This window comes from Moschus berezovskii, chromosome 5 (genome assembly GCF_049115385.1).
Source record: "Moschus berezovskii isolate FMDL1 chromosome 5, NW_MosBer_1.0, whole genome shotgun sequence".
NCBI lineage: Eukaryota > Metazoa > Chordata > Mammalia > Artiodactyla > Moschidae > Moschus > Moschus berezovskii.
In genome coordinates this window covers 95,557,975-95,581,961 of record NC_142464.1, presented here as the reverse complement: position 1 = coordinate 95,581,961, position 23,987 = coordinate 95,557,975, and the positions used below count along the sequence as shown (strand labels likewise).

Sequence of the window (23,987 nt, the reverse complement as noted above, 5' to 3'; positions counted from 1 at the left end):
GGCTATGGTTTCTCCAGTGGTCATGTATGGATGTGAGAGTTGGACTGTGAAGAAAGCTGATCGCTGAAGAATTGATGCTTTTGAACTGTGGTGCTGGAGAAGACTCTTGAGAGTCCCTTGGACTGCAAGGAGATCCAACCAGTCCATTCTAAAGGAGATCAATCCTGGGTGTTCATTGGAAAGACTGATGCTAAAGCTGAAACTCCAGTACTTTGGCCACCTCATGTGACGAGTTGACTCACTGGAAAAGAATCTGATGCTGGGAAAGGTAGGGGGCGGGAGGAGACGGGAACGACAGAGAATGAGATGGCTTGATGGCATCACTGACTCTATGGACATGAGTTTCAGTGAACTCCGGGAGTTAGTGATGGGCAGGGAGACCTGGCGTGCTGTGATTCATGGGGTCGCAAAGAGTCAGACACGACTGAGCGACTGAACTGAATTGAACTGAACTGAATATGAATGTCATTTTTTCCTAAGTCATCAGTTTAAGATGAATACTGAAAGGGTGATGACATGATCTTTGGAGTTTGCTTTAAAACATTACAGTTAAGAAAAAAAAGTTGGGAGTGGTGGTGAAGGCAGATGAAACAAGAATGAAAAATGTTGCTAATTTCTGAAAGTCTAGAAATTTATCACACTTTTGAGATTTTCCACAACAAAGTTTTAAAATTTTAGCTTTTTTACTCTCTGAATTCTTTTTTTTTTTTTTTTGCCTACTAAAACCTGGGACGCTTGCTTAGGAAATTACACGGACAGAGGAGCCTGATGGGCTATAGTCCATGGCATGTCAAGAGTCTGGACAGGCCTTAGCAACTAAACATCACGGATTTGTCAGTTTCTGTTATGTGAGTACTGTAAGAGGCTAAATAATTAAAAGCATTATTTGGGATTAAGAAAAACAAAACACAAAACCCGAGGGGGTTCTGGCCCCAGGAAGAAAACAGAACAAGCAGCCCTTCGCAAACCTCTGCTTGTCTATTCGTGAAGACGCCGAATCTTCAGGGGACCCTCTGATCTGTTACACACGTTTCACTCGAAAGCAGAGCGTTCCTATGAAACCTGCTGGAAGCCAAAATGGCATAAAGGGAGCAAACAATTACCCCAGCACACATCTTGCTAAGGCAATAAAGCACAGACGCTCAAAGACGCAGTTCAAAGCTATGGCAGGGAGATGTTGAGTAGTTTCCCCAGAGAAAGCGTGGTGATGCCACCTCAGCCTCTACCAAGGCTGCTGCAAAACAAACGCTGTTATTTTCAATTTTCGTCTTTTCACATAAAAGTTAAAAAAAAAATCACAGCTTTCTGCTAACAAAAACAGGTATTAATGTGGGTCGTCCATAAAAGCTAAGTGGCCTGGAGTGAATTTTCCAACACCGGAAGAATATCTATATACGCAATTAACATATACCTATCTACAGATTTCATTTTATTACTAATAAAGTTGGCTTTCCGCACAAAACCCAAGCTGGGCGGGCGGTGGGGGAGCGTTATTAAATCGCCGCCGGCATCATCAAGTATCACCAGAGTATCACAATCTCCTCCAGAAGAGGCGCTTTGGCCCCTCACCTCACGAGGCGGGAGAAGGCGCCCGGCGTCGGGCGTCTCCAGGGAGCAGCCCTCTCAAAACCGGAAGTCCTCTTCAAGCCTCAGTTTCCACAAAGTGAAAGAACCGTCGGCCGGTCTTACCGGTCCCCGGCCCCGCCCTACCCGAGGGCAGCCACGCCTCGAGGGCGGAGACCGGGCGGAGCCGCGCGCTCTCCCCCGCCTCCTCCCGCCTCGCCGCTGCCCCCCGGAGCCGGCGGCGCATGTGCCTGGCCACCCCTCCCCGGCCCTGGATTCCACTTCCTCTCCGCTGGCGCTGCCGCCGCAGCCGCCTGCAGGCCCCGCGCCGCCTCCGGAGTCCATGGCCGGGACGCGCTGGGTGCTCGGGGCGCTGCTCCGGGGCTGCGGCTGCAACTGCAGCAGCTGCCGGCGCACCGGCGCCGCCTGCCTGCCCTTCTACTCGACCGCCGGCTCCTTTCCCTCGGGAGTCTCGGGCCGCCGCCGCCTGCTGCTGCTGCTCGGGGCCGCCGCGGCTGCCGCCTCCCAGACGCGGGGCTTCCAGAGTGGGCCTGTGACCGCCGGGAGGCTGGCGGGCCCTCCCGCCGCGGCCGCGTCCGCCGCCGCCGCGGCCGCCGCGTCGTACCCGGCCCTGCGCGCCCCCCTGCTGCCGCAGTCCCTGGCGGCGGCGGCGGCGGCGGCGGGCCCGGCGCGGGGCTACAGCCAGGTACGTGGGCGCCGAGAAGGGCCGCGCGCCGGACCCTCCCGCGGCCGCGCGCCCGCGCCCCTCGGCGTGCGTCTCGCCGGCGCGCGCGGGGCTCCGCGGCACGCGCCGCACCCCCTTCCGCTCGCACCCCCGCCCGCCCCGTCCTCCTATTGGGCCCCAGAACAAGGGACGCTTTCCCCGGCCTCGGGTTTTCTCCTTGTTTTTGTTCTCCTCTTGAGTCTGGGGTCGGTTGGGCAGTGTAAGTGTGACTGGGGGTGAATGTTGAGGCCTTGCTCCCCGCCGGCCTATGGTAGGTTTTGTGAGGCGGTCTCCGTCCCCGCCGCGCATCCCTGTCGCTTCCCGCCCCACCCCCCGGTCGTGAAGTTGGGAGGCTGGACCCCCGGAGGGTCGGGACTTTCCGTGTCGCCCGAGCACTAGGCCTGGGCGGCCCTCGGCGCACCTCGCGGTCCGCTGTGCGAAGCTTCCTGCACTCGCGTGGGCTGGGTTGCTGGGGGGTGGGGGGCAGAAGCAGGCTGGTCCCCGGCGCTGTCCTCGCTCTCGAGTCCCGGGGGAAAGGCGGGTTGCCCCAGTTACTGAAGGTCACCTCCGCCTCTTCTGACGGAAGGTCCTTTAGGAACGTGGGTCACCGCCTGTGGGAAGGACAGCTTGGAGACCGACATGGGGGGAGGGGGGGCGAGGAGAGGAGGCGTCTGGGGCTGATGGTGACTTGGGGACCCAGGAGTGAGTCTACAGTAATTTACTTGCTTTTTTTTTAGTGAGTGTGTACGGATTGCAGATATTTTATGCCTCATAGGAAGCTTTCCTTCTGCTTGTTAACGTGGCGTCTGGGAAATGTCAGCACACTTTTTTGACTACCATGTTGCTGATGCCTTGGGTCATATTTATCCTAATTCAGTTTGTGCTTCTCCTTGAACTTAGGGAACTGGGAAGCTGATCAGCATAGCATGGCTGCTCTCTGCCAGTGGCTGAGCTAATGGATTTGAATCCGGGCCCAATAGTTTTTGCTGCCCTTTTTTGTAAAAGCTTGTGATGCTTATGGAATTCTGGGAAAATGGGGAATCTTGTTTTGATTAAAAGAAAATAGTATGTCTTTGTGACCTGGCTGTTCTCTTTTTCTGATTTTTTTTTCTGTGAATTTGGCTAATATAATGATACGTGTTGAGCCTTTACTAGTATTATACTGTGCTTGCATTATTGATTCCTTAAAATTATGTGTACATCTTCGTGAAAATGACAGGAACGTAAAAAAGTGAAGTATCTCTTTTCAGTAGAGTGCTTGTCACTTGACTTAAAGCCTGTCTTCCCTTGTTGATAATAGTAGTGCTTGTTGCATACTTATTAAATAAGTATTAGGCCTGTGCTCGGAGAAGGCAGTGGTAACCCACTCCAGTACTCTTGCCTGGAGAATCCCAGGGACAGAGGAGCCTGTTGGGCTGCTGTCTATGGGGTCGCACAGAGTCGGACACGACTGAAGCGACTTAGCAGCAGCAGCAGGCCTCTGCTAGACGTTTACATTTATCATTCACTTCTTAAAATTAGACAGGTTTTTGTGTAAATGGTAGGATGGTACAAAGGAATCTGTTTCCTTAGCCTGGCAGAGTGCAAGTCTTAAAACCTGAGTTGTCTTCCCTAGTTAAGGTTGTGGTGCTTGTTAGAACCTTGTTATGTTCCACTTTTTGTTTAGTCTGGTAAAATAGAGTTTTTTGGATGTGTCTCAAGCTCCAGTTACCTCACACTACTGCTTTTGTGATTAATGATCTTTTCCTTATTCAGTTGACCTGACATACCAGTTGACAGGTTAATCTTCGCAAGCATCCTGCTGACTTGTTGATTTATACACTCCTAAATGTCTTTTATTAGCTCCCCTTTGCCTAGCAGTTTAAGGACACACACTGAGCTTAACACTCAAGTCCCTCTGCTGTGTGGTACCCAGTTCCTTTTGCCAGCTCATCTTCTTTGGCTCCTAATTGCACCCTGCAGTTTAGCCAAATGCAATTATTGCTGTTTTGCAAATGGGCTTCTGTTCCTACTGTTTGTTCCCCTTACTTCTCAGACTGGACTGTCTGGCCTTTATATATTGCTCTCAGAATTCTAGCTTTCCTTTAGTGCTCATCTCATATCTTGTCTTGATTCTTTTGTTTGTGCTCTGTTTTCAATTTCTGTAATATCTTTTATCGTAACTATAATACTTAAAACATCTTGTCTGTGTCCTTGTCCTATGCTACATGGTAAGCTTTTTGAGATGGAGGCCTAGTTATGGCCTATTGTGGTTAAGAGGTGTTTATATATTTGTCAAATTGAAGGGACCTCTCTTGTCTCGCCTTAACTAAAACACAATTAGGTGTAATTTGAGATTGATAAATTTAAAAACAAGCCTGGAATAAAATTTATGTTCTGCCAAGCCATTAGGCTGTATATGCTTTTTGCTTTGGGATGTGCAATGTAAGCCAGAACATGATGAGTTGGATTTGTGAATTTTCCTTGCCTCTGAAATAACTAATTGTCCCTAAAGAATAACATTCAGTGTTTTTGTAGAAATTAACGTCTGCTAAGTACGTGTTCAAGAAATATTTCTGCAATTCTTCATTTCTCTTGGAAGGAATCCAAAACTACCTACCTGGAGGACCTTCCACCTCTCCCTGAGTATGAATTGCCTCCGTCCAAGTTGGGAGAGGAAGTGGATGATGTTTATCTCATTCGAGCTCAAGGATTGCCATGGTCGTGCACTGTAGAAGATGTGCTTAGCTTTTTCTCAGGTATATTTTATGTATGTTTTAAAGATGTAATTTTGGGACTCCACTGCAATCCAGTGGTTTAGACTCTGCTTCCACTGCAGGGGCACAGGTTTGATCCTTGATGAGGGGGACTGAGATCCCACATGCCATATGGTGTGGCCGGTGAAAAAGTCATAATTTCATCTGCGTAAAAGGTAGTCCCATAAAATCCAAGTTAGACTATGCTGTAGACATCTTATTTGATGGATGGAAATTGTCACATTCTGAGGACATCGTATGTATTATTTGTCATTTATACCAGATTTAAGTACCTTAAATATAGCAAAAATTTTACTGTTAAAACTGTGTGGTATGAAACCAGTTTTCGCAGAAGTTTTAATGTGTGCATAAGCTGTTAGTGGAAATAGTGAGAATATATTTGAGTGGCTCTTTGTGTAACATATATTTGTTGTTGTTGTTCCCTTAATAACATGTTTGAAGGTTTATGTATTTATGGTTGATTTTAAGCTTTTGTATCTTCCTGTGATTTTTAATTTTCCTGCTTCTTAAGAGGCTTCTAGAAGAGGCTGACTTAAATGTTACATGTTAAATGAACATGTAATACTATATTAAGTACCTGATGTGCATTGTATTTACATCTTCAACTTGCTCCCAATATAAGGAGTGTGCAGTTTGGGATGTCTTTTCTTTGGTAATGAAAAAGAGGAAAAGTTAAATTATGTTGCAAAATTATTCTGATAGATATTTTAGAGTTCTTATGGATATGGTCATAACAAAGAAGACACTTATGCATAAACCTAACCATATTTTAATTGCTTGAATGATGTCAAACCAATTGTAGAAACATTTGGAAGGACATGTTAATCACATTTTGTACTGATCATGAGATCATAAACTTATGTGCTAAGGTTTGCTTATCTTTTCCACATGGAACATTTAAGCATTAGCATTTGGATGCCTTTGGTGCTGAGGATTTGTGTAAGGGAAATGGTGGGCAGTTTGGATCCTGCTTCATTTTGTTGTTGGAAGATTGCACATCTAATTACTTGTATTGATATGATTGAGCTAAAACTTTGATTTCTGGTTTTGATTGATTTTACTCACAAACTTTCAGACTGCAGAATTCGCAATGGTGAGAATGGAATTCACTTCCTCTTAAATAGAGATGGGAAACGAAGGGGTGATGCCTTAATTGAAATGGAGTCAGAGCAGGATGTGCAAAAAGCCTTAGAAAAACACCGCATGTACATGGGGCAGCGGTATGTGGAAGGTACGTGAAGTCACAGTGTTGCTTTTTGGAATCATTACATTAGACTGTACTTTTCAAGGCAGTTTCATTTGATCCTATGTTAAACATTATTAATAGTGAAGTAGTTAGATACTATGAATAACCCTTTTCCGAAGTGGGAAAATGAAGCCAAAAATAATCTCTGTTTCTTGTCTGTAAAATGAGAATATTGACAAAGTTTACCCCTGATGTGATGTTACAGCTGGCTTACGGTAAACATCTGAAAATGTCATTTATTATTTCACCAGAGAAGCATTAATACATATGTTTTTAGATTCTTATATAATCTACCCAGTGTGATTATTTTTTAATGGATTCTGTGTTATATAAATTTTACGTACCTTTTTTGTTCTTTTGCTTAGTCTATGAGATAAACAATGAAGATGTGGATGCCTTAATGAAGAGCCTGCATGTCAAATCTGCACCTGTGGTAAATGATGGCGTGGTTCGCTTAAGAGGACTTCCTTATAGTTGCAACGAGAAAGACATCGTAGATTTCTTTGCAGGTGCTTTTTAGTTATATCATGTTTGGGACCTCATATCATCTTCCTCCAGGCTTCCCCAGTAGCTTAGTGTTAAAGAATCCACCTGCCAGTGCAGGAGACTTGAGTTCAGTCCCTGGGTCAGGAAGATCCCTTGGAGAAGGAAGTGATAATCCACTTCACTATTCTTGCCTGGGAAATCCCATAATCAGGGGAGCCTGGCAGGCTAGAGCCCATGGAGTCACGAAAAGTTGGACACGACTAAGTGACTAAACAATAGCAATAGTCGTCTCCCTCCTTTGTTTCCTTTTATCTTAGGTGAACGTATTCCTAGTCAGTCAGTTCCGTTGTGTTCAGTTGCTAAGTCGTGTCTGACTCTTTGCAGCCCCATGGACTGCCGCACACCAGGCCTCTCTGACCATCACCAACTCACAGAGTTTATTCAAAATCATGTCCATTGAGTCGGTGGTGCCATCCAACCATCTCATCCTCTGTGGTCCCTTTCTCCTCCCGCCTTCAGTCTTTCCCAGCATCACAGTCATTTCAGATGAGTCAGTCCTTCACATCAGGTGGCCAAAGTATTGGAGTTTAAGCTTCAGCATCAGTCCTTCCAAAGAATATTCAGGAAGTCTGCCACTGTTTTCACTGTTTCCCCATCTATTTGCCATGAAGTGATGGGACCAGATGCCATGATATGTTTTCTGAATGTTGAGCTTTAAGCTGCTAACTTTTTCACTCTCCTCTTTCACTTTCATCAAAAGGCTCTTTAGTTCTTCTCTTTATGCCATATGGGTGGTGTCATTTGCATATCTGAGGTTATTGATATTTCTCCTGGCAGTCTTGATTCCAGCTTGTGCTTCTTCCAGCCCAGGATTTGTCATGATGTACTCTGCATATAAGTTAAATAAGCAGGGTGACAATATGCAGCCTTGTCGTACTCCTTTTCCTGTTTGGAACCAGTCTGTTGTTCCATGTCCAGTTCTAACTGTTGCTTCCTGACCTGCATACAGGTTTCTCAAGAGACAGGTCAGGTGGTCTAGTATTCCCATCTCTAAGAATTTGCAACAGTTTATTGTGATCCACACAGTCAAAGGCTTTGGCGTAGTCAGTGAAGCAGGAATAGATGTTTTTCTGTAACTCTTGCTTTTTTGATGATCCAGCAGATGTTGGCAATTTGATCTCTGGTTCCTCTGCCTTTTCTAAAACTAGCTTGAACATCTGGAAGTTCATGGCTCACATACTGTTGAAGCCTGGCTTGGAGAATTTTGAGCATGACTTTACTAGCGTGTGAGATGAGTGCAATTGTGCGGTAGTTTGAGCATTCTTTGACATTGCCTTTCTTTGGGATTGGAATGAAGACTGACCTTTTCCAGTGCTGAGGCCACCGCTGCGTTTTCCAAATTTGCTGGCATATTGAGTGCAGCACTTTCACAACATCATCTTATAGGATTTGAAATAGCTCAACTGGAATTCCATCACCTCCACCAGCTTTGTTGATAGTGATGCTTTTCTAAGGCCCACTTGTTTAGGGGAGAAGTCTTCATTTGGAGTTCCAATATTTGTAGATTATATAAGTATTTTGACCTATCATGCTTTTCTTTGAGGGTGTCATATTTAAAAGTGATTTCATGTGAAGTTTTAATTTTTTTCTATGAGGGAAACATTCTTTCATAAAAGTGGCTGTATTTGTCTAACAGCAATTTATATGATTTAAAAGCATTATTATCTAATTCTTAGCAGTAAGATATGCATCAGCAGTGATGTTAGTCTAAATTTCTATTTCACCTAATGTGTAATTAATGGCAAAAAAGAAAAAAGTTGTGTGTTTTAGATGGACTACTTGGACCCTAAACATTCTGGGAATAGGTGGGTGTTACTGGCTTTTGACTGCATAATAATTTTCTTCCCATTAGCCAGGTATAGGCTTTGAGACTGGCAAACTAGCTGCACAATTTTACTAATAAAATTGAAAAAGAAATTCTTAGCATGTAATTGAATGTATTAAGTCGTAAGAGTAAAAGCTCCTGTTAGCAGCACTAATTTGTAATGATTTTTCGACACCTAGGACTGAATATAGTAGACATTACTTTTGTCATGGATTATAGAGGGAGAAGAAAAACAGGAGAAGCCTATGTGCAGTTTGAAGAACCAGAAATGGCCAGCCAAGCCCTTTTGAAACACAGGGAAGAAATTGGCAACCGGTGAGTGAAGCAGATAGTAATGATGTAGAAAGATCAAACATTGGGTCATTTTGATAAACACAGTGTAACATGACTGTAAAATTATTTCAATACAGACATGAGCTGTCAAATGTCCATCACTTAGATGAGTAACTTGTTAACATTTATTATATTTGCTGCATCTGTTTCTTCAGTTTATGTCTTTTTTTTTAATATGCTCTCAATATTTGTTATCTAATGCCAGTCCATAATCACATTTTCCTCTTTATACCCAAAGTGTCCTTTTCTAGTTGCGTTCTTTTTCCCCACCAAAATCTAGACATGGTCCACACGTTGCATTTGATTATTACGCTTCCAGTTCCATTAAGTTTGAGCGAATGCCCTTTCCTTTTTTATTCCCTTCTCTTTTTTATATTTTTTTTCCCCATTAGGCCATGCCACATAGCTTGTGGGATCTATGTTCCCCAATTAGGGATTGAACCCACGCCCATGGCAATAAAAGCCCTGAGTCCTAGCCACTTGACCACCAGGGAATTCACCTCACCCCCCACCCCCACTTTTAAAATCCAGTTGGCTTTTGAAGAAATTGAGTCAGTGGTCCTGTATAGTGTCTCACATTCTATATTTATATTTTTGCTTCCTCATGGTGTCCTTTAACTTACTCCTTTGTATCCAGTGTTGTTTTCTGATATCTAGATGTTAAAATCTTGGATTTATTCAGGTTAACGTTTTGATATGAATACCCTGTAGAGGCTTCCCAGGTGCTCAGCGGTAAAGAATCTGCCTACCAATGCAAGGGATGCGGGTTCGATCCCTGGGTTGGGAAGGTCCATGCTGGAGTAGGAAATAGGCAACCCACTCCAGTATTGCCTGGAAAATTCCATGGACAGGAACCTGGTAGGCTAGAGTCCATGCAGTCACAGAGAGCTGGACACAACTAAGCATGAGCACAATAAATCTCCTTAGTAAATTTAAGAAATGTTGCCAGTCTAGGTCTGTAAATGCAAATGACTCCTATCATTTGAGCTTGATAACCTAATTTGGAAAAGCGTTGTTCAGGAAAAGGAAACTGGTTCCAGAAGCTTGAATTTAATAGTTCCACAGCAATACAGAAAGCAAGTTAGAACTGACATTTAGTTTATGAATTCTCCTTAGCCTCTAGTTAGTCCTGAGGCAAGTTAGCTCCTCATATACAGTGACTTTTAATGTCTTGGCAGATATGATGAATTTTCACAGAAATGATTTGTAAGACCTCAAGAGATTATTAATCAACTGTATTAAAAAAATAACAAAACCTTTATTAACAGATTCTTTTTATATATACAGTTGACCTTTGCATGTTTGTCCTTGTGAAGTGAAATGGGGTAGAAAACATTGGTAAGAGAAAACTGTTATCTTGTGGAGGATTAAATCATTGACCTGGTCTGTTGAGAGTACTTTTTCATGGGCTAATGTCTTATGTCCATTCTTACTTTTCTCCCCACCTGTTATCTTTGGACACCCATGTTTGTTGACCTTTGGAAATATATATGCATATTTGATTTTAAAAGAGTTCACTATGAAGTTAATTTGTACCATTTGCACATATTCACTGTTTTTTTGACATAGATATATAGAGATATTTCCAAGCAGAAGGAATGAAGTTCGAACACACGTTGGTTCTCATAAGGGAAAGAAAATAGCATCTTCTCCCACTGCTAAATATATAACTGAGCCAGAAATGGTCTTTGAAGAGCATGAAGTAAATGAGGATATCCGACCCATGACAGCTTTTGAAAGTGAGAAGGAAATAGGTAAGGACTTGCCTCTTATTGAAACTCATTGGGTCTGCCTTGTATGTTTTGATACTTGTTAAAAAAAACCTGTTTTATGACCATGTTGTAAGAGTATAGGATAAAGGGTATTGAGTTAAATATTTAATATGTATCTGAGTGTAGTGTGTACTGTGAACACACAGTCTTCCCTCAGTATTCACAGGGGGTTGGGTCCAGGACTCGTCGTGGATACCAGAACCTATGAATGCTCAAGTCAGCCCTCTGTACCCAGAGGTTCCACATACAGGGTATGAAGGGTTGACTATACAGGCCGAAGATACAGGTTTTTAAAAACTTTACTTATTTTTTTGTAGAGTCTGTGTCAAAAGCCAGGTTTTACTTATATAGCAAAAAGAAGTAAGTTTGTCAGCATTTTAAACTTAAGTTGGGAAAAGATGTTTGTAAGAGAGCAGGATTGTTGACAAAGGAAGGAATGTTGTCTGCCTCAGTATTATTCCTTTGATTCTTAATCCCACAACAGTGTTTAGAAACTTGGAAGTTTGATAAATATGTTCTAAGTTTGTGCCCTAGAAATATCCCATTACTATATTAATTTTTTTTAAGTGATTATAACCCAGGAAATTTCTTGCCTTTATTTTTCATTCATAATTGTTTTTCCTTCTCTTTGTTGTTAGAGAAAGATACGTTCTTTATAATCTGGTAATGGTTTGAGACACTAAATCCTTGTAAGTGTTCAGGTGATATCTGTTAGGTGGGGGAAATTTCAGATGATTGGCTTTTAAAATGGAAGCCCTCTTCCATACTATTTGAAGAGGAATTAAGGATTTTGAAATTAAAGTCATTCATAATTGCTATCTGCTAATAACTCTGAAGCTTTGATGTTATTGACAGTGCTTTTTGTTCCACTTCTCAGAATTGCCTAAGGAGATGTCAGAAAAGCTTCCGGAGGCTGTTGATTTTGGAACTACGTCTTCACTACATTTTGTCCACATGAGAGGATTGCCTTTCCAAGCCAATGCCCAAGACATTATAAATGTGTGTGGCAGTAAGATATCCAATCTCAGTAGCTTTGAACAACAGTTTTGAAGTTTTTAACTTCTATTTTGGGAAGGTAGAGAAGAAAAATAACAGTGATTCTGTAGTATCTTTGGACAGCAAGGTGGCATCTCCATGACTCTGGAAGCTTGTTTTATTTTCATTGTCTGAGAAGTGTGGGTTTTATTACATTTTAAAGTCATTATATATAATGGATAAAACGATTTTGCAGATGTAGAATAATATGGTATAGGTTTAGTATTCAAAATAAAAAAGCTTGGTTTTTTCTAAATTAGTTCAGTCAATTAATTTTTGAGTTTAAAAAGACTCAGAGCTTTTGTCACATTGTAATTATCTACTAGACATGAATTTACCTCTCCTAAATGCCTGGAGCTTTACCTTGCATCCAGGTTCCCTAATTTTTGAGAAAAGAAATTTTTAAAATATTTTTATTTTGTGATAGATACTATATGAAATGAAAAGATATGAAACAACAAAGTACTTACTGATTTTCTGACTTGAGGATATGTACTTAAGGTAGATCCAAAGCTGGGGCCTTCAGTTAGCAGTGGGGCATCAGAATTGTCTTCATTATTTCAAAAAACCTAATAGAAATCATATCTTTACCCAAATAAAGGTTGCACAGTCTCATTAAAAAATTGCTTTCTGTTGCTTTGGCTTGGATTATTAACCACTCAGTGTGGTAGCTCTGTTTAGGTGGTGTTGGTAAGAAAATGATTATCAGCTGCATATCTGATTAAAACATGGTAAAAATGAATGATTATTAAAAAATGAAGTATTTTTGATGGGTGATTTTTTTTAGAAACACAGAAGGATGTATGTGGGAGGAATAATAAAAGTAGTCCTTGGTGTAAAGGAAAGTTTGAAAACTTTGTATATCATTGTATTTATAGTATAAGTTCTCTGTGAACAGATATTTGAAATATAACCTTGAGTTCTAAGATCAGAAGAGCCAAAAGAAGTGGTAGATGTGTAATTACATAGTTACTTAAAGAGATTTCCTAAAAATAAATTTATAAGATATATGAATTAGAGTCTGAAAGAAAAGTGCAGGGCCACCAGACTTCTAGAAATTAGACCTAGTAACATTATGTTCCTTTTGGCTCCCTTTGTTTGTTTAGTTTTTTGCTCCATTGAAGCCTGTTAGAATCACCATGGAATACAGTTCCAGTGGGAAGGCCACTGGAGAAGCTGATGTGCACTTCGATACCCATGAGGATGCTGTTGCAGCTATGCTCAAGGATCGGTCCCATGTTCGTAAGTGCTGCCCATGATTTTTGTTATCAATTTTGACAACAAATCCCTTTCTCTGTTGTAGAGTTTACCAGAAGTCTTTCACGGGGGAACTGTACTCTGCTAATACTATTAAATAAATGTAAAGAAGACGAAACTCCACCTGATAATGAGAAGCATTTATTTGTCTATTTACTATTCTGAATATTTCTATCCAGAGTTAGGAGGGTTATTTTTGTTTTGTTTTACTTTTTAACTAAGGAAAGGATGGGACAGAGGGTTTGAGTTGCTGGCTAAACTCAAAAAAATGGCTGTAATATTACTTCTGCCTTTGTAACTTTTTAAAAATGGACCCTTTTATGTTATTCTCAGACCATAGGTATATTGAATTGTTCCTGAATTCATGTCCGAAAGGAAAATAAAACTTCAGAGGATTCCAGATAATAAGGTAAATTTAAGAGGTAGAATTGTGGAAATTATTTTCAGTTGATAAATTAATAATTAACTCACTAATTTGTAATATGTAAAACCATTCTTTTTAATAAAGATCAAACTAATCATGATTGAATCCTCACCTTTATAAGAAAAATTCTCCTGGGAAATAGAATTCATTATGATTGTACAGTGGCTTTATTTTCCTATTAGAAACTCTTTGCATCTCTCCCAGCATTCATCATGCTCTGTGCCTAAAAAGAACTTTTCACATTTAGTAGCTGTATATTATAATACACTGAAAACGTGCTTCGTATTAGCTTGTCTTCCTAAAAAATTAACTCACATTTCTTAGTTCTAAGGTACAGCCTAGTCTAACTCAGTGAAACTATGAGCCTTGCCTTGCCTTATAGGGCCGTGCAAAATGGATGGGTCATGGTGGAGAGTTCTGACAAAATGTGGTCTGCTGGAGAAGTAAATGGCAAACCACTTCAGTATTGCCTTGAGAACCCCATGAACAGTATGAAAAGGCAAAAAGATAATAATACTGAAAGATGAATTCCCCAGGTTGGTAGATGCCTGGTATGCTGCTGGAGAAGAGTGAAGAAATAACTTGAGAAAGAATGAAGAGACCAGACCCAAAGCAAAAACAACACCCAGTAGTTGATGTGACTGGAGGTGGAAGTAAAGTCTGATACTGTAAAGAACTATATAGCATAAGAACCTGGAATGTTAGGTCAATGAATCAAGGTCAATTGGAAGTGGTCAAACAGGAGATGGCAAGAGTGAACATCAACATTTTAGGAATCAGTGAGCTAAAATGGACTGGGATGGGTGAATTTAACTCCAGTACTCATGTATGAGTATGAGAGTTGGACTATAAAGAAAACTGAGTGCTGAAGAATTGATGCTTTTGAACTGTGGTGTTGGAGAAGACTCTTGAGAGTCCTTTGGACTGGAAGGAGATCCAACCAGTCCATCCTAAAGGAGATCAGTCCTGAGTATTCATTGGAAGGACTGATGTTGAAGTTGAAACTCCAATACTTTGGCCACCTGATGCGAAGAGCTGACTTATTTGAAAACACCCTGATGCTTGAAAAGATTGAAGGCAGGAGGAGAAGGGGATGACAGAGGATGAGATGGTTGGATGGCATCACTGACTCAATGGACGTGAGTTTGGGTAAATTTCAGGAGTTGGTGATGGACAGGGAGGCCTGGCGTGCTGCAGTCCATGGAGTCGCAAAGAGTTGGACACGACTGAGTAACTGAACTGAACCGAACCATTGTATCTACTACTGTGGGCAAGAATCCCTTAGAAGAAATGAAATAGCCCTTATAGTCGACAGAAGAGTCTGAAATGCAATTCTGGGGTGCAGTCTCAAAAATGACAGAATGATCTCTTGTTTGTTTCCAAGGCAAGCTATTCAATATGACAGTAATCCAGGTTTGTGCCCAAACAGTAATACTGAAGAAGCTGAAGTTGAATGGTTCTATGAAGACCTATAAGACCTTCTAGAACTAACGCCCAGAAAAGATGTTCTTTTCATCATAGGGGAGTGGAATGCAAAAGTAGAAAGGCAAGAGATACCTGGAGTAACAGTCAAATTTAGCTTTGGAGTACAAAATGAAGCAGGACAAAGGCTAACAGAATTTTGCCAAGAGAACGCACTGGTCCTAGCAAACACCCTCTTCCAACAACACGAGAAAACTCTACCATGGACATCACCAGATGGTCAGTACTGAAATCAGGTTGATTCTTTGCAGCCAAGATGGAGAAGCTCTATACAGTTAGTGAAAACAAGATCAGAAGCTGACTGTGGCTAAGGTCATGAACTCCTTATTGCCAGATTCAGACTTAAATTGAAGAAAGTAGGGAAAACAACTAGACCATTCAGGTATGACTTAAATCCCTTGTGATTACACAAGGGAAGAAACAGATTCAAGGGTTTAGATCTGATAAGACAGAGTGCCTGAAGAACTATGGACAGAGGTTTATAACATTGTACAGGAGGCAATGATCAAGACCATCACCAAGAAAAATAAATGCCAAAAGGCAAAATGGTTGTTTGAGGAGGTCTTACAAATAGCTAAGAAAAGAAGCGAAAGGCGAAGGAGAAAAGGAAAGATATACCCATTTGAATGCAGAGTTCCACAGAATAGCAAGGGGAGGTAAGAAAGCCTTCCTAAGTGATCGGTGTAAAGAAATAGAGGAAGACGACAGAATGGGAAAGACTAGAGATCTCTTCAAAAAAATTAGAGATACCAAGGGAACATTTCATGCAAAGATGGGCACAATAAAGGACAGGAACGATCTGGACCTAACAGTAGCAGAAGATACTAAGAAGAGGTGGCAAGAATACGTGGAAGAACTGTACAAAAAAATATCTTCATGACCCAGATAACCATGATGGTGTGATTATTCACCTAGAGCCAGATATCCTAGAATGCGAAGTCAGGTGGGCCTTAGGAAGTGTCACTACAAACAAAACTAGTGAAGGTGATGGAATTTCAGTTGAGCTATTTCAAATCCTGAAAGATGATGCTGTGAAAGTGCTGCACTCAAGGGGATATATCAGCATATCCATGTCAAATATGGAAGCAAATGTGGAAAACTCAGCAGTGGCCACAGGACTGGACAAGGTCAGTTTTCATTCCAATCCCTAAGCAAGGTGATGCCAAACAAACAATGTTCTCATTACCACACAATTGGACTCATCTCATACGCTAGTAAAGTAATGCTCAAAGTTCTCCAAGCAAGGCTTCACCAGTATGTGAACCATGAACTTCCAGATGTCCAAGCTGGATTTAGAAAAGGTAGAGGAACCAAAGATCAAATTGCCAACATCCATTGGATCATCGAGAAAGCAAGAGAGTTCCAGAAAAACATCTACTTCCACTTTATTGACTACGCCAAAGCCTTTGACTGTGGATCACAACAAACTGGAAAATTCTTAGAGATGGGAATACCAGACCACCTTACTTGCCTCTTTGAGAAATCTGTATGCAGGTCAGGAAGCAACAGTTAGAACTGGACATGGAACGACAGACTGGTTCAAAATTGAGAAAGGAGTACTTCAAAACTGTATATTGTCACCCTGCTTATTTAACTTCTATACAGAGTACATCATGCGAAATGCTGGACTGGATGAAGCACAATCTGGAATCAAGATTGCTGGGAGAAATATCAATAACCTCAGATATGCAGATGACGCCACCCTTGTAGCAGAAAGTGAAGAACTAAAGAGCCTCTTGATGAAATTGAAAGGAGAGTGAAAAAAGCTGGCTTAAAACTCAATATTCAGAAAACTAAAATCCTGGCATCTGGTCCTATCACTTCATGGCAAATAGATGGGGAAACAATGGAAACAGTGACAGACTTTATTTTCTTGGGCTCCAAAATCACTGCAGATGGTGACTGCAGCTATGAAATTACAAGACGCTTGCTCCTTGCAAGAAAAGCAATGACCAACCTAGACAGCATATTCAAAAGCAGAGACATTACTTTGGCAACAAAGGTCTGTACAGTCAAAGCTGTGGTTTTTCCAGTGGTCATGTATGGATGTGAGAGTTGGACCATAAAGAAAGCTGAGCACTGAAGAATTGTGCTTTTGAGCTGTGGTGTTGGAGAAGACTTGAGAGTCCCTTGGACTGCAAGGAGATCCAACCAGTCCATCCTAAAGGAGATCAGTCCTGAGTATTCGTTGGAAAGACTGATGTTGAAGCTGAAACTCCATTCCTTTGGCCACCTCATGTGACAAGTTGACTCACTGGAAAAGACTCTGATGCTGGGAGGCATTGGGGGTGGAAGGAGAAGGGGACGACAGAGAATGAGATGGCTGGATGGCATCACCGACTTGATGGACGTGAGTTTGAGTGAACTCCGGGAGTTGGTGATGGACAGGGAGGCCTGGCGTGCTGTGATTCATGGGGTCGCAAAGAGTCGGATACGACTGAGCGACTGAACTGAACTGAACTGAATGTACTACTGCTTCTTTTCCTAAAATGGTGTCATAAAAATTGTTTTCCTAGGGAGTACATAGATTTCATAGAGTTTTATCTGTTACAAATCAAGTAAATATGTTTTGATGTTGCTTCCCTGACTCAGTGCTGTGTGGTATCTTTTCCCCCATAATTAATGTACTGTGATCCTTTTTCTACATGTAGTGGTGCGTTCCTTTAAAACATTTAACTGTAATGGTTTCTTGAAAACACATGGGGCATTTCTTTACTGTAGTCATAGGCCATTTTTGGATATAAAATCCCACAGTTGGATATAAAAATCCCACATTTTGGATATAAAATCCCCCCTTAAATATATTTACATTAGCTAAAATCTGTGTAAAATGTATTTTGGGTTCAACCTTGAAAATCTGCTATCTTCCTACCAGGCTGCAAACACTCATGCCTAACTAATTTTCTTTACCTTAATTGTTTGTTAGATAACTTGCAGTAAATCAGAAAAAAAAAAGTATTGAATTTGTAGTTTTAAATGATATGGGAATATGTGCAGCAATTTTTTAGTTTGAGTAAAAATGTGCAACTTTTTTTTTTTTTTCAGGATGAAGCAAGAAGCATTTCATTTGCACGTCTTTCTTGGACTTGGGATCTAAAGTTCCAGTTTTTTAGCAGCAACTGCTAGAGAAGCGATTTCAAGATTTTGGGTTAATTGCTTAAATGAAAAATTCCATAGTGGACTGTTCAGAGAAAAAGATTCAGTTTAGGATTATGATACAAACCTCAAATTTATTTTTTTTTTATTTAAATTGTCCAGGATCTGGTTTAAAAATCTGGTTTTTATTTTATATAATTACAGTTTGTTTTCATAGATGATTTGTGACCCAGAAGGCTACATATTTTTATTCAGCACCGTCTTTTAAAATCTTTCTCCCATTTAAAAAATTATCCATTTGAGGTTTTTGGTTTTTGCCTATGAATTAAGAGATACAATATAAAACTTTTCATGGAATAAAATACTGATTTATTTTAGCCAAATACTCACCAAAGCAAGGAAAGGTTTCAGGCCCTTGAACCATTATAGTTTCACAGTTATTTTAATTTTAGATGTGTTTGATTACTTAGATGGGGTAGGAATTAAACAAAAATTAAACAAAAAACCACGTTAGTGAGTGTAAATGACAATAATTTGGCAGTTTTTTGTCTTTAGAAATGTTTTGCCTTTTTCAGCCTTGTGCTAAAGGCATTTAATATTGGTGCCTGTATAATTAAGGAGGGAATTATAGTCTCAACTTAAAGTTGTCTGACCCATCTCTTTCTCATCCCTGCTCCCCCCTCACCCCAATCATCTTGTTTTGATTTTTGGGTAAACCTTAAGGTGTGTGTTAGTCTAAGAACTGTGAAGTGACATGTCATAACAGTCCTGACTTGTAAGGACATTAATGGCTTCACTTGAATTTAAACCAGCTCTAGGTAGGAAAAAAATCTTGTCTCCTCATTTGCTTTTTCAGTGGGGTAGCACATCTCATATTTTAGAACAAGTAGGGGTGCCTTGCTTAAATAAAAATAGCATTTAATGTTTAATTGTGTGAAAGGTTTATGGTAAAGCTGTATTTCTGTCACATTGTGGCAGTACCTTCTGCTTTAATATTAAACAGCTTGTTATTTAAATACTGGATCAAATGGCTGGCTTCAAACTGTAGTCATTAATAAACTAACTTTATGTGTACCTGTGTAGGAGAATAAAGTTCTGTATAGTTTCTTTGCCTTGTTCCTGTTCTCAGGGTGACAACTGTTACGTGGTTACCAGGAGATACAATTCTAGTTCTTAAAGTTGAATTAGCCCAGATTTCTGAGAGGTGGTATCTGAAAGAGAGATTATGTCTTCTCTCACTTAAAACATAACCATCTTCGAATACCAGCTAAGATGAAATCGCTATACTGTAAGTAGTCAATAAATGAAGACTTGTTTCAGGCTGAAGATTACCTAAGAGTATTTATTTTGGAGTGTGTGAATCAACCTAATATATTTTTGTTACATCAAGTCCTGGTATATTAATATAAGAAGAAATGGTTAATTTTTAGTTGTGTTTGTTTTTATCATCCTATAAGAATGTGATTCAATCAACCAGCTTAACATCTTCCATGTTACTTACTACCTAGATAGAAATGTATTTTCACACGTGGTTGAGTGTACTGAACTATGTGAACTGGTGTCTGTAGCTGTATGAGCTATTAGAATATGATATTTTCTTTCTCTGTACAACTCTTAGAAACGAATGAGAGTTAAAGCATTAAGATGTTCTGTGGTGGGTAAGCTTGAAGGGGTATATCTTCTTACTGTACTAGTGGCCGAGTTCTCAAAAACCGGTGTGCATTCTTGGGAAGTCATCTCATGAATTTATGTAATACTGTCCAATACTCCCTTTAATAGGTTATTGCTTATAATTTGTGTTAGTAAGTGACAAGGCAAATGTAGTGACAAGGCAAATGTAGTACAGGAAAGAGAAGAAAAGCACATAATAGAATAAAAATAATTTTTATTTTTATCCAATCTAAAGACATATTCCCACCCCCACCCCCCCAAATGTGACAAAACTGGTTTGTGCATCATTTTCTTTTGAAAGAAATAGTGGCAGTGAATTTGCTCTTGTCTTTGGGTCCTTTGTGTCTTTATAATCTCTGTGGTAAGGGTGTCAAAAATAGTGGGATTGGATGTGTCGAGGTTTACCTGTATCCTTTGGCCCGCTCAAAAGAATTTCAAGGGGGGATACTGATAAGGAGCATATAGATATCAAGGGGAAAATTGCTGAAGACTGTGTTCTGATCTGATATACTCACTGTTAGCAGCGAGTGAAGCAGAACCATTTTGTTTGTCCCTCTGTTTCTGGGTGAGAGGCTTCTGCTAGGTGCGGAGGGAGACTGAACCCACTATGGAGTGAAAGACTCTGAATCCTCAGTATTTCTCCAGTGTGGCCAGGAAGAACCAGGAGAAAGCCACTGCCATCTATGTGACATTGTGAGGAAGTGACCCTACTAATTATTAGTTAACATGCTCTATTGTCATCCTCTGTCCTACAGTCCCTTAGCACAATGGTCTGCAACTTTTTTGGCACCAGAGACCGGTTTTGTGGAACAATTTTTCCACAGATGGTTTCATAATGATTCAGGGGCATTGCATTTATTATGCTGCAGCTGATCTGATAGGAGGCAGAGCTCAGGTGGTACTGTGAGCAAAGAGGAATGGCTGTAATGCAGATGAAGCTTTTCTTGTTTGCTTGCCTGCCTTCTGCTCACCTCCTGCTCTGTGGCTTAATTCCTAATCGGAGTGCTCTGTGACCCAGGGGTTGGAGACCCCCTGCCTTAGCAGGTTCTCATTTGGGGGATTTTTTTCTGGGTTACATCCTATTATAATTTAAAACATACTGTTACTTTGAGAATTTTCCCTAAATTAAGTGAAAGGGTTGACATTCAGTTGATAGGACCTGAATTAGTAGAATGGTATATCTCAGCAGTAAAGTGCCTAAGTTTCAGCAGTTTAGGAAAAAAAAAATTGCTCTAATGTAGAAGGAATACATTTTCCTTGCCTGAATTCAGCAGATTAGAAAATAAATCTCTGAAGTTTGTACTAAGGGAATAAAGCTGCTATAAACATTTGTGTGTAGGTTTTTTGTGTATACATAAGATTTGAGCTCATTTGGGTAAATACCAAGGAGTGTGATTGCTGGATCATATGGTAACACTATGTTTAGTTTTGTGAAAACCTGCCAAAATGTCTTCCAAGATGGTTGTACCATTTTGCATTTCCACCAGGAATGAATAAGAATTCCTGTAGCAACTCATCCTTGCCAGCATTTGGTGGTGTCAGTGTTTTGAATTTTAGCTATTCTAATAGGTGGGCAGTGATATTTACTTTTAATTTGAAGGTCCATAAATTGCGTAAGATATAGACATCCTTATATACATTTGCATGGGCATGTAGTCTTTGGTGAATTGTCTGTTCAGATCTTTTGCCCAGTTTTTTAGTTGGGTAGTTTCCTTACTGAATTTTAGGAAGAGGACTATACGAAGATTTAATTTGGTTCTAAAACCTTGATAATACAAGAATAAATAGGATAATTAAAAAATTTTGTGTTTTTACTTTTTGAAGGAAATAAAATTCAAGAGATATGAAAGGGTATCAGTGAACAGTCTCCTTCCATCCTATACTTCAACCACCTAGTTCCTCTTCTCAGGCAACCATGTCACCATGGTTATATTTTCTAATGTAAACTTCCAGTGATTTTACTGTATAATAGGTAAATATTGGCATTTTCATTTATTTTAAAAGTATAGTATACTATTCTTTACCTTTTTTTCCCATTTAATACATCTTAAATATTTTATATTGGTACATAAAATCCTTTCTCATTTTTTAAAATGGTTATACAGTGTGGATGTAATTTATAATTTAACCTGTCATTACTGATGAACGTGTAAGTTGTTTATAGTCGTTTGCTATTTTAATGCTGGAATGAATTACCTTGTATAAATTTAGATCATTTTGTACATGCATAAATTTCTCTATAGGATAAATGGTCAGAGCCTGTGCACTTGTAAACTTATATCTAAAATTCAGTTTCTATCTATAGCTTGTTTTTTCTTAGTTTGCACCAGCAATGCAAGTCCCCATTTCTCCACAACCCCCTAACACAGTGTATTAGCAATCTACTCTTTGCCACTCTGCCAAGGTTAAAAATACATAATGGTATTCTCTTACATTGTAGAATTTCTTCATGTTTAAGGGCTTTTGGATTTTCTTTTGTATGAATTTGTCTTCATGGCCTCTCCCCATATTTATTTTTCTCTTATAATCCGCATCTACTTATCCTCATTAATTTTAAAACATTCAAGATACCATCATTTTTTCTGGATATATGTATATCCTATATTTATTTTTAAAAAGGATTTTAGGGACTTTCTTGGCTTAAGGCTTGTGCTTCCAATTCAGGGTGGGTGGGTTCAAGCTCTGGTCAGGGAACTAGGATCCCACATGCTGCTCAACCCAGAAAAATTTAAAAAATAACCATTACTCCTAAAAATACTAATTTCTTATCAAATAACTTCTTAAAAAGTATATTTGAATCAGGATCTAAGCAACAGTCCATACCCTGCAATGGTTATTATGTCTCTTTTTCCTCTGCAACATGTTTTAATAACAAATTTTAATAAAAACTTCAAATATTTGGAAAAATTGAATGCCTATACATACTACCATCTAGATTTTGCAAGTAACATTTTACCATATTTTCTTCATGTATTTATGCATCCATCAATGCATTTTGTTTATGTATGTCCAAGTTATAGACATCTATACTTGAATCTTAAGCTTTGTAGCATCCGTATTATTAAGTAGACTTCTTATTCTTGGGGTTAAATGTACAGTGAAGTGAACAAATGTTACTGTGATGAGTGTTGATATGTAACTCTGTAACCCACACCCCTTACAAGCTATGGAGCATTTCCATCACATCAGAACATTTCTGCAGTCCCTGTTCCTCCTCCATCCTTTCTGGTTAGGATTTTGTTTTCACCATAGTTTCACCTGTAAATGGAATCATTATGTATTCTTATGTAAATTTCTCCCACTCTGCATTTGTTGAGATTCACCTTTGTGTGTCAGCTCTTTGTTCCTTTTCATTGCTGAGTAGTATTCCACTGTATGAATATGCTATAGTTTAATTTTTCACTGGTCTGGTGAAGGGCTGTTTATTTTTTGGCTGTCATGAATAAAGTTGCTATGAATATCTTGTGCAAGGCTTCTTGTGGACGTTCCATCTATGGGGTCACACGGAGTCGCACACGACTGAAGTGACTTAGCAGCAGCAGCAGCAGTTAGTAGACTATCCTGAATTGCAAGGAGATATATATATATATATATATATATTTTTTTTTTTTTTTTTTTCTAGCCATGCCACACAGCATATGGAATCTTAGTTCCTCAATCAGGGATTCAACCTGTGCCTCCTATAGTGGAAACGTGGAATCCTAACCACTGGACTGCTGAGGAAGTCCCAAGGTTGATATATTTAATTTTACTAGAAATTGACATACCCTTTTCCAAAGTGACCATTCTGTTTTAGATATCCCAAACAATATGACAGTTCCAGTTGGTCCACGTCCTCACCATTTGATATTTCCAACCGGTAATTTTGGCCATTCTCTATAAAATTAGACACACAAAGTACATGTGGTTTTAATTTACTGTCCCGACTAGTGATGTTAAGCATATTTTTGTAAGCTTATTGACCAAATATCTTCAGTGAAACTGAAGTTCCTGTTTTCCGTTTCATGTTTCCCCTTCCATTTTATTTTTTGGAGAAACGCTGTGAACCTTCAGAGGCTTCCACAGGCTGAGTTTGGTTCACTGATCGCCTTTAAGTGATGTCAAATGACCACTTTTTATTGCGTGTGGTCTTTTTCTTAATTAAGTGGCAAGAGCCCTTCTCACAATGAGCTGGCTTTAAACACATCCTCCCCCGCCCCCCAGTTTGTCACTTTATTTGCTGTTCATGGCAGAAATTACGTGGTAGATTTGTTAAAT

The 23,987-nt window shown here is 40.0% G+C and overlaps 1 protein-coding gene across 1 annotated transcript; it reads left to right on the top strand.

The window, feature by feature from the left end:
* The first annotated feature begins 1,813 nt into the window (after window positions 1–1,813).
* GRSF1 (G-rich RNA sequence binding factor 1) lies at window positions 1,814–22,155 on the top strand. The gene is made up of 10 exons (XM_055434674.2): window positions 1,814–2,269; window positions 4,869–5,025; window positions 6,119–6,274; window positions 6,655–6,798; window positions 8,840–8,975; window positions 10,563–10,747; window positions 11,643–11,764; window positions 12,907–13,042; window positions 13,391–13,466; window positions 18,009–22,155. The coding sequence occupies exons 1-9, from the start codon at window positions 1,907–1,909 to the stop codon at window positions 13,438–13,440; spliced, it is 1,449 nt and encodes a 482-aa protein (XP_055290649.1). The 5' UTR covers window positions 1,814–1,906; the 3' UTR covers window positions 13,441–13,466; window positions 18,009–22,155.
* The last annotated feature ends 1,832 nt before the right edge of the window (window positions 22,156–23,987 follow it).

Bases quoted from the DNA above. Each gene is read 5' to 3' on its own strand.
- GRSF1 (XM_055434674.2), top strand. From the start codon at position 1,907: ATGGCCGGGACGCGCTGGGTGCTCGGGGCGCTGCTCCGGGGCTGCGGC. The intron at 5,026-6,118 runs GTATATTTTATG...ACAAACTTTCAG, and splicing joins TGTGCTTAGCTTTTTCTCAG to ACTGCAGAATTCGCAATGGT. The intron at 8,976-10,562 runs GTGAGTGAAGCA...TTTTTGACATAG, and splicing joins AGGGAAGAAATTGGCAACCG to ATATATAGAGATATTTCCAA.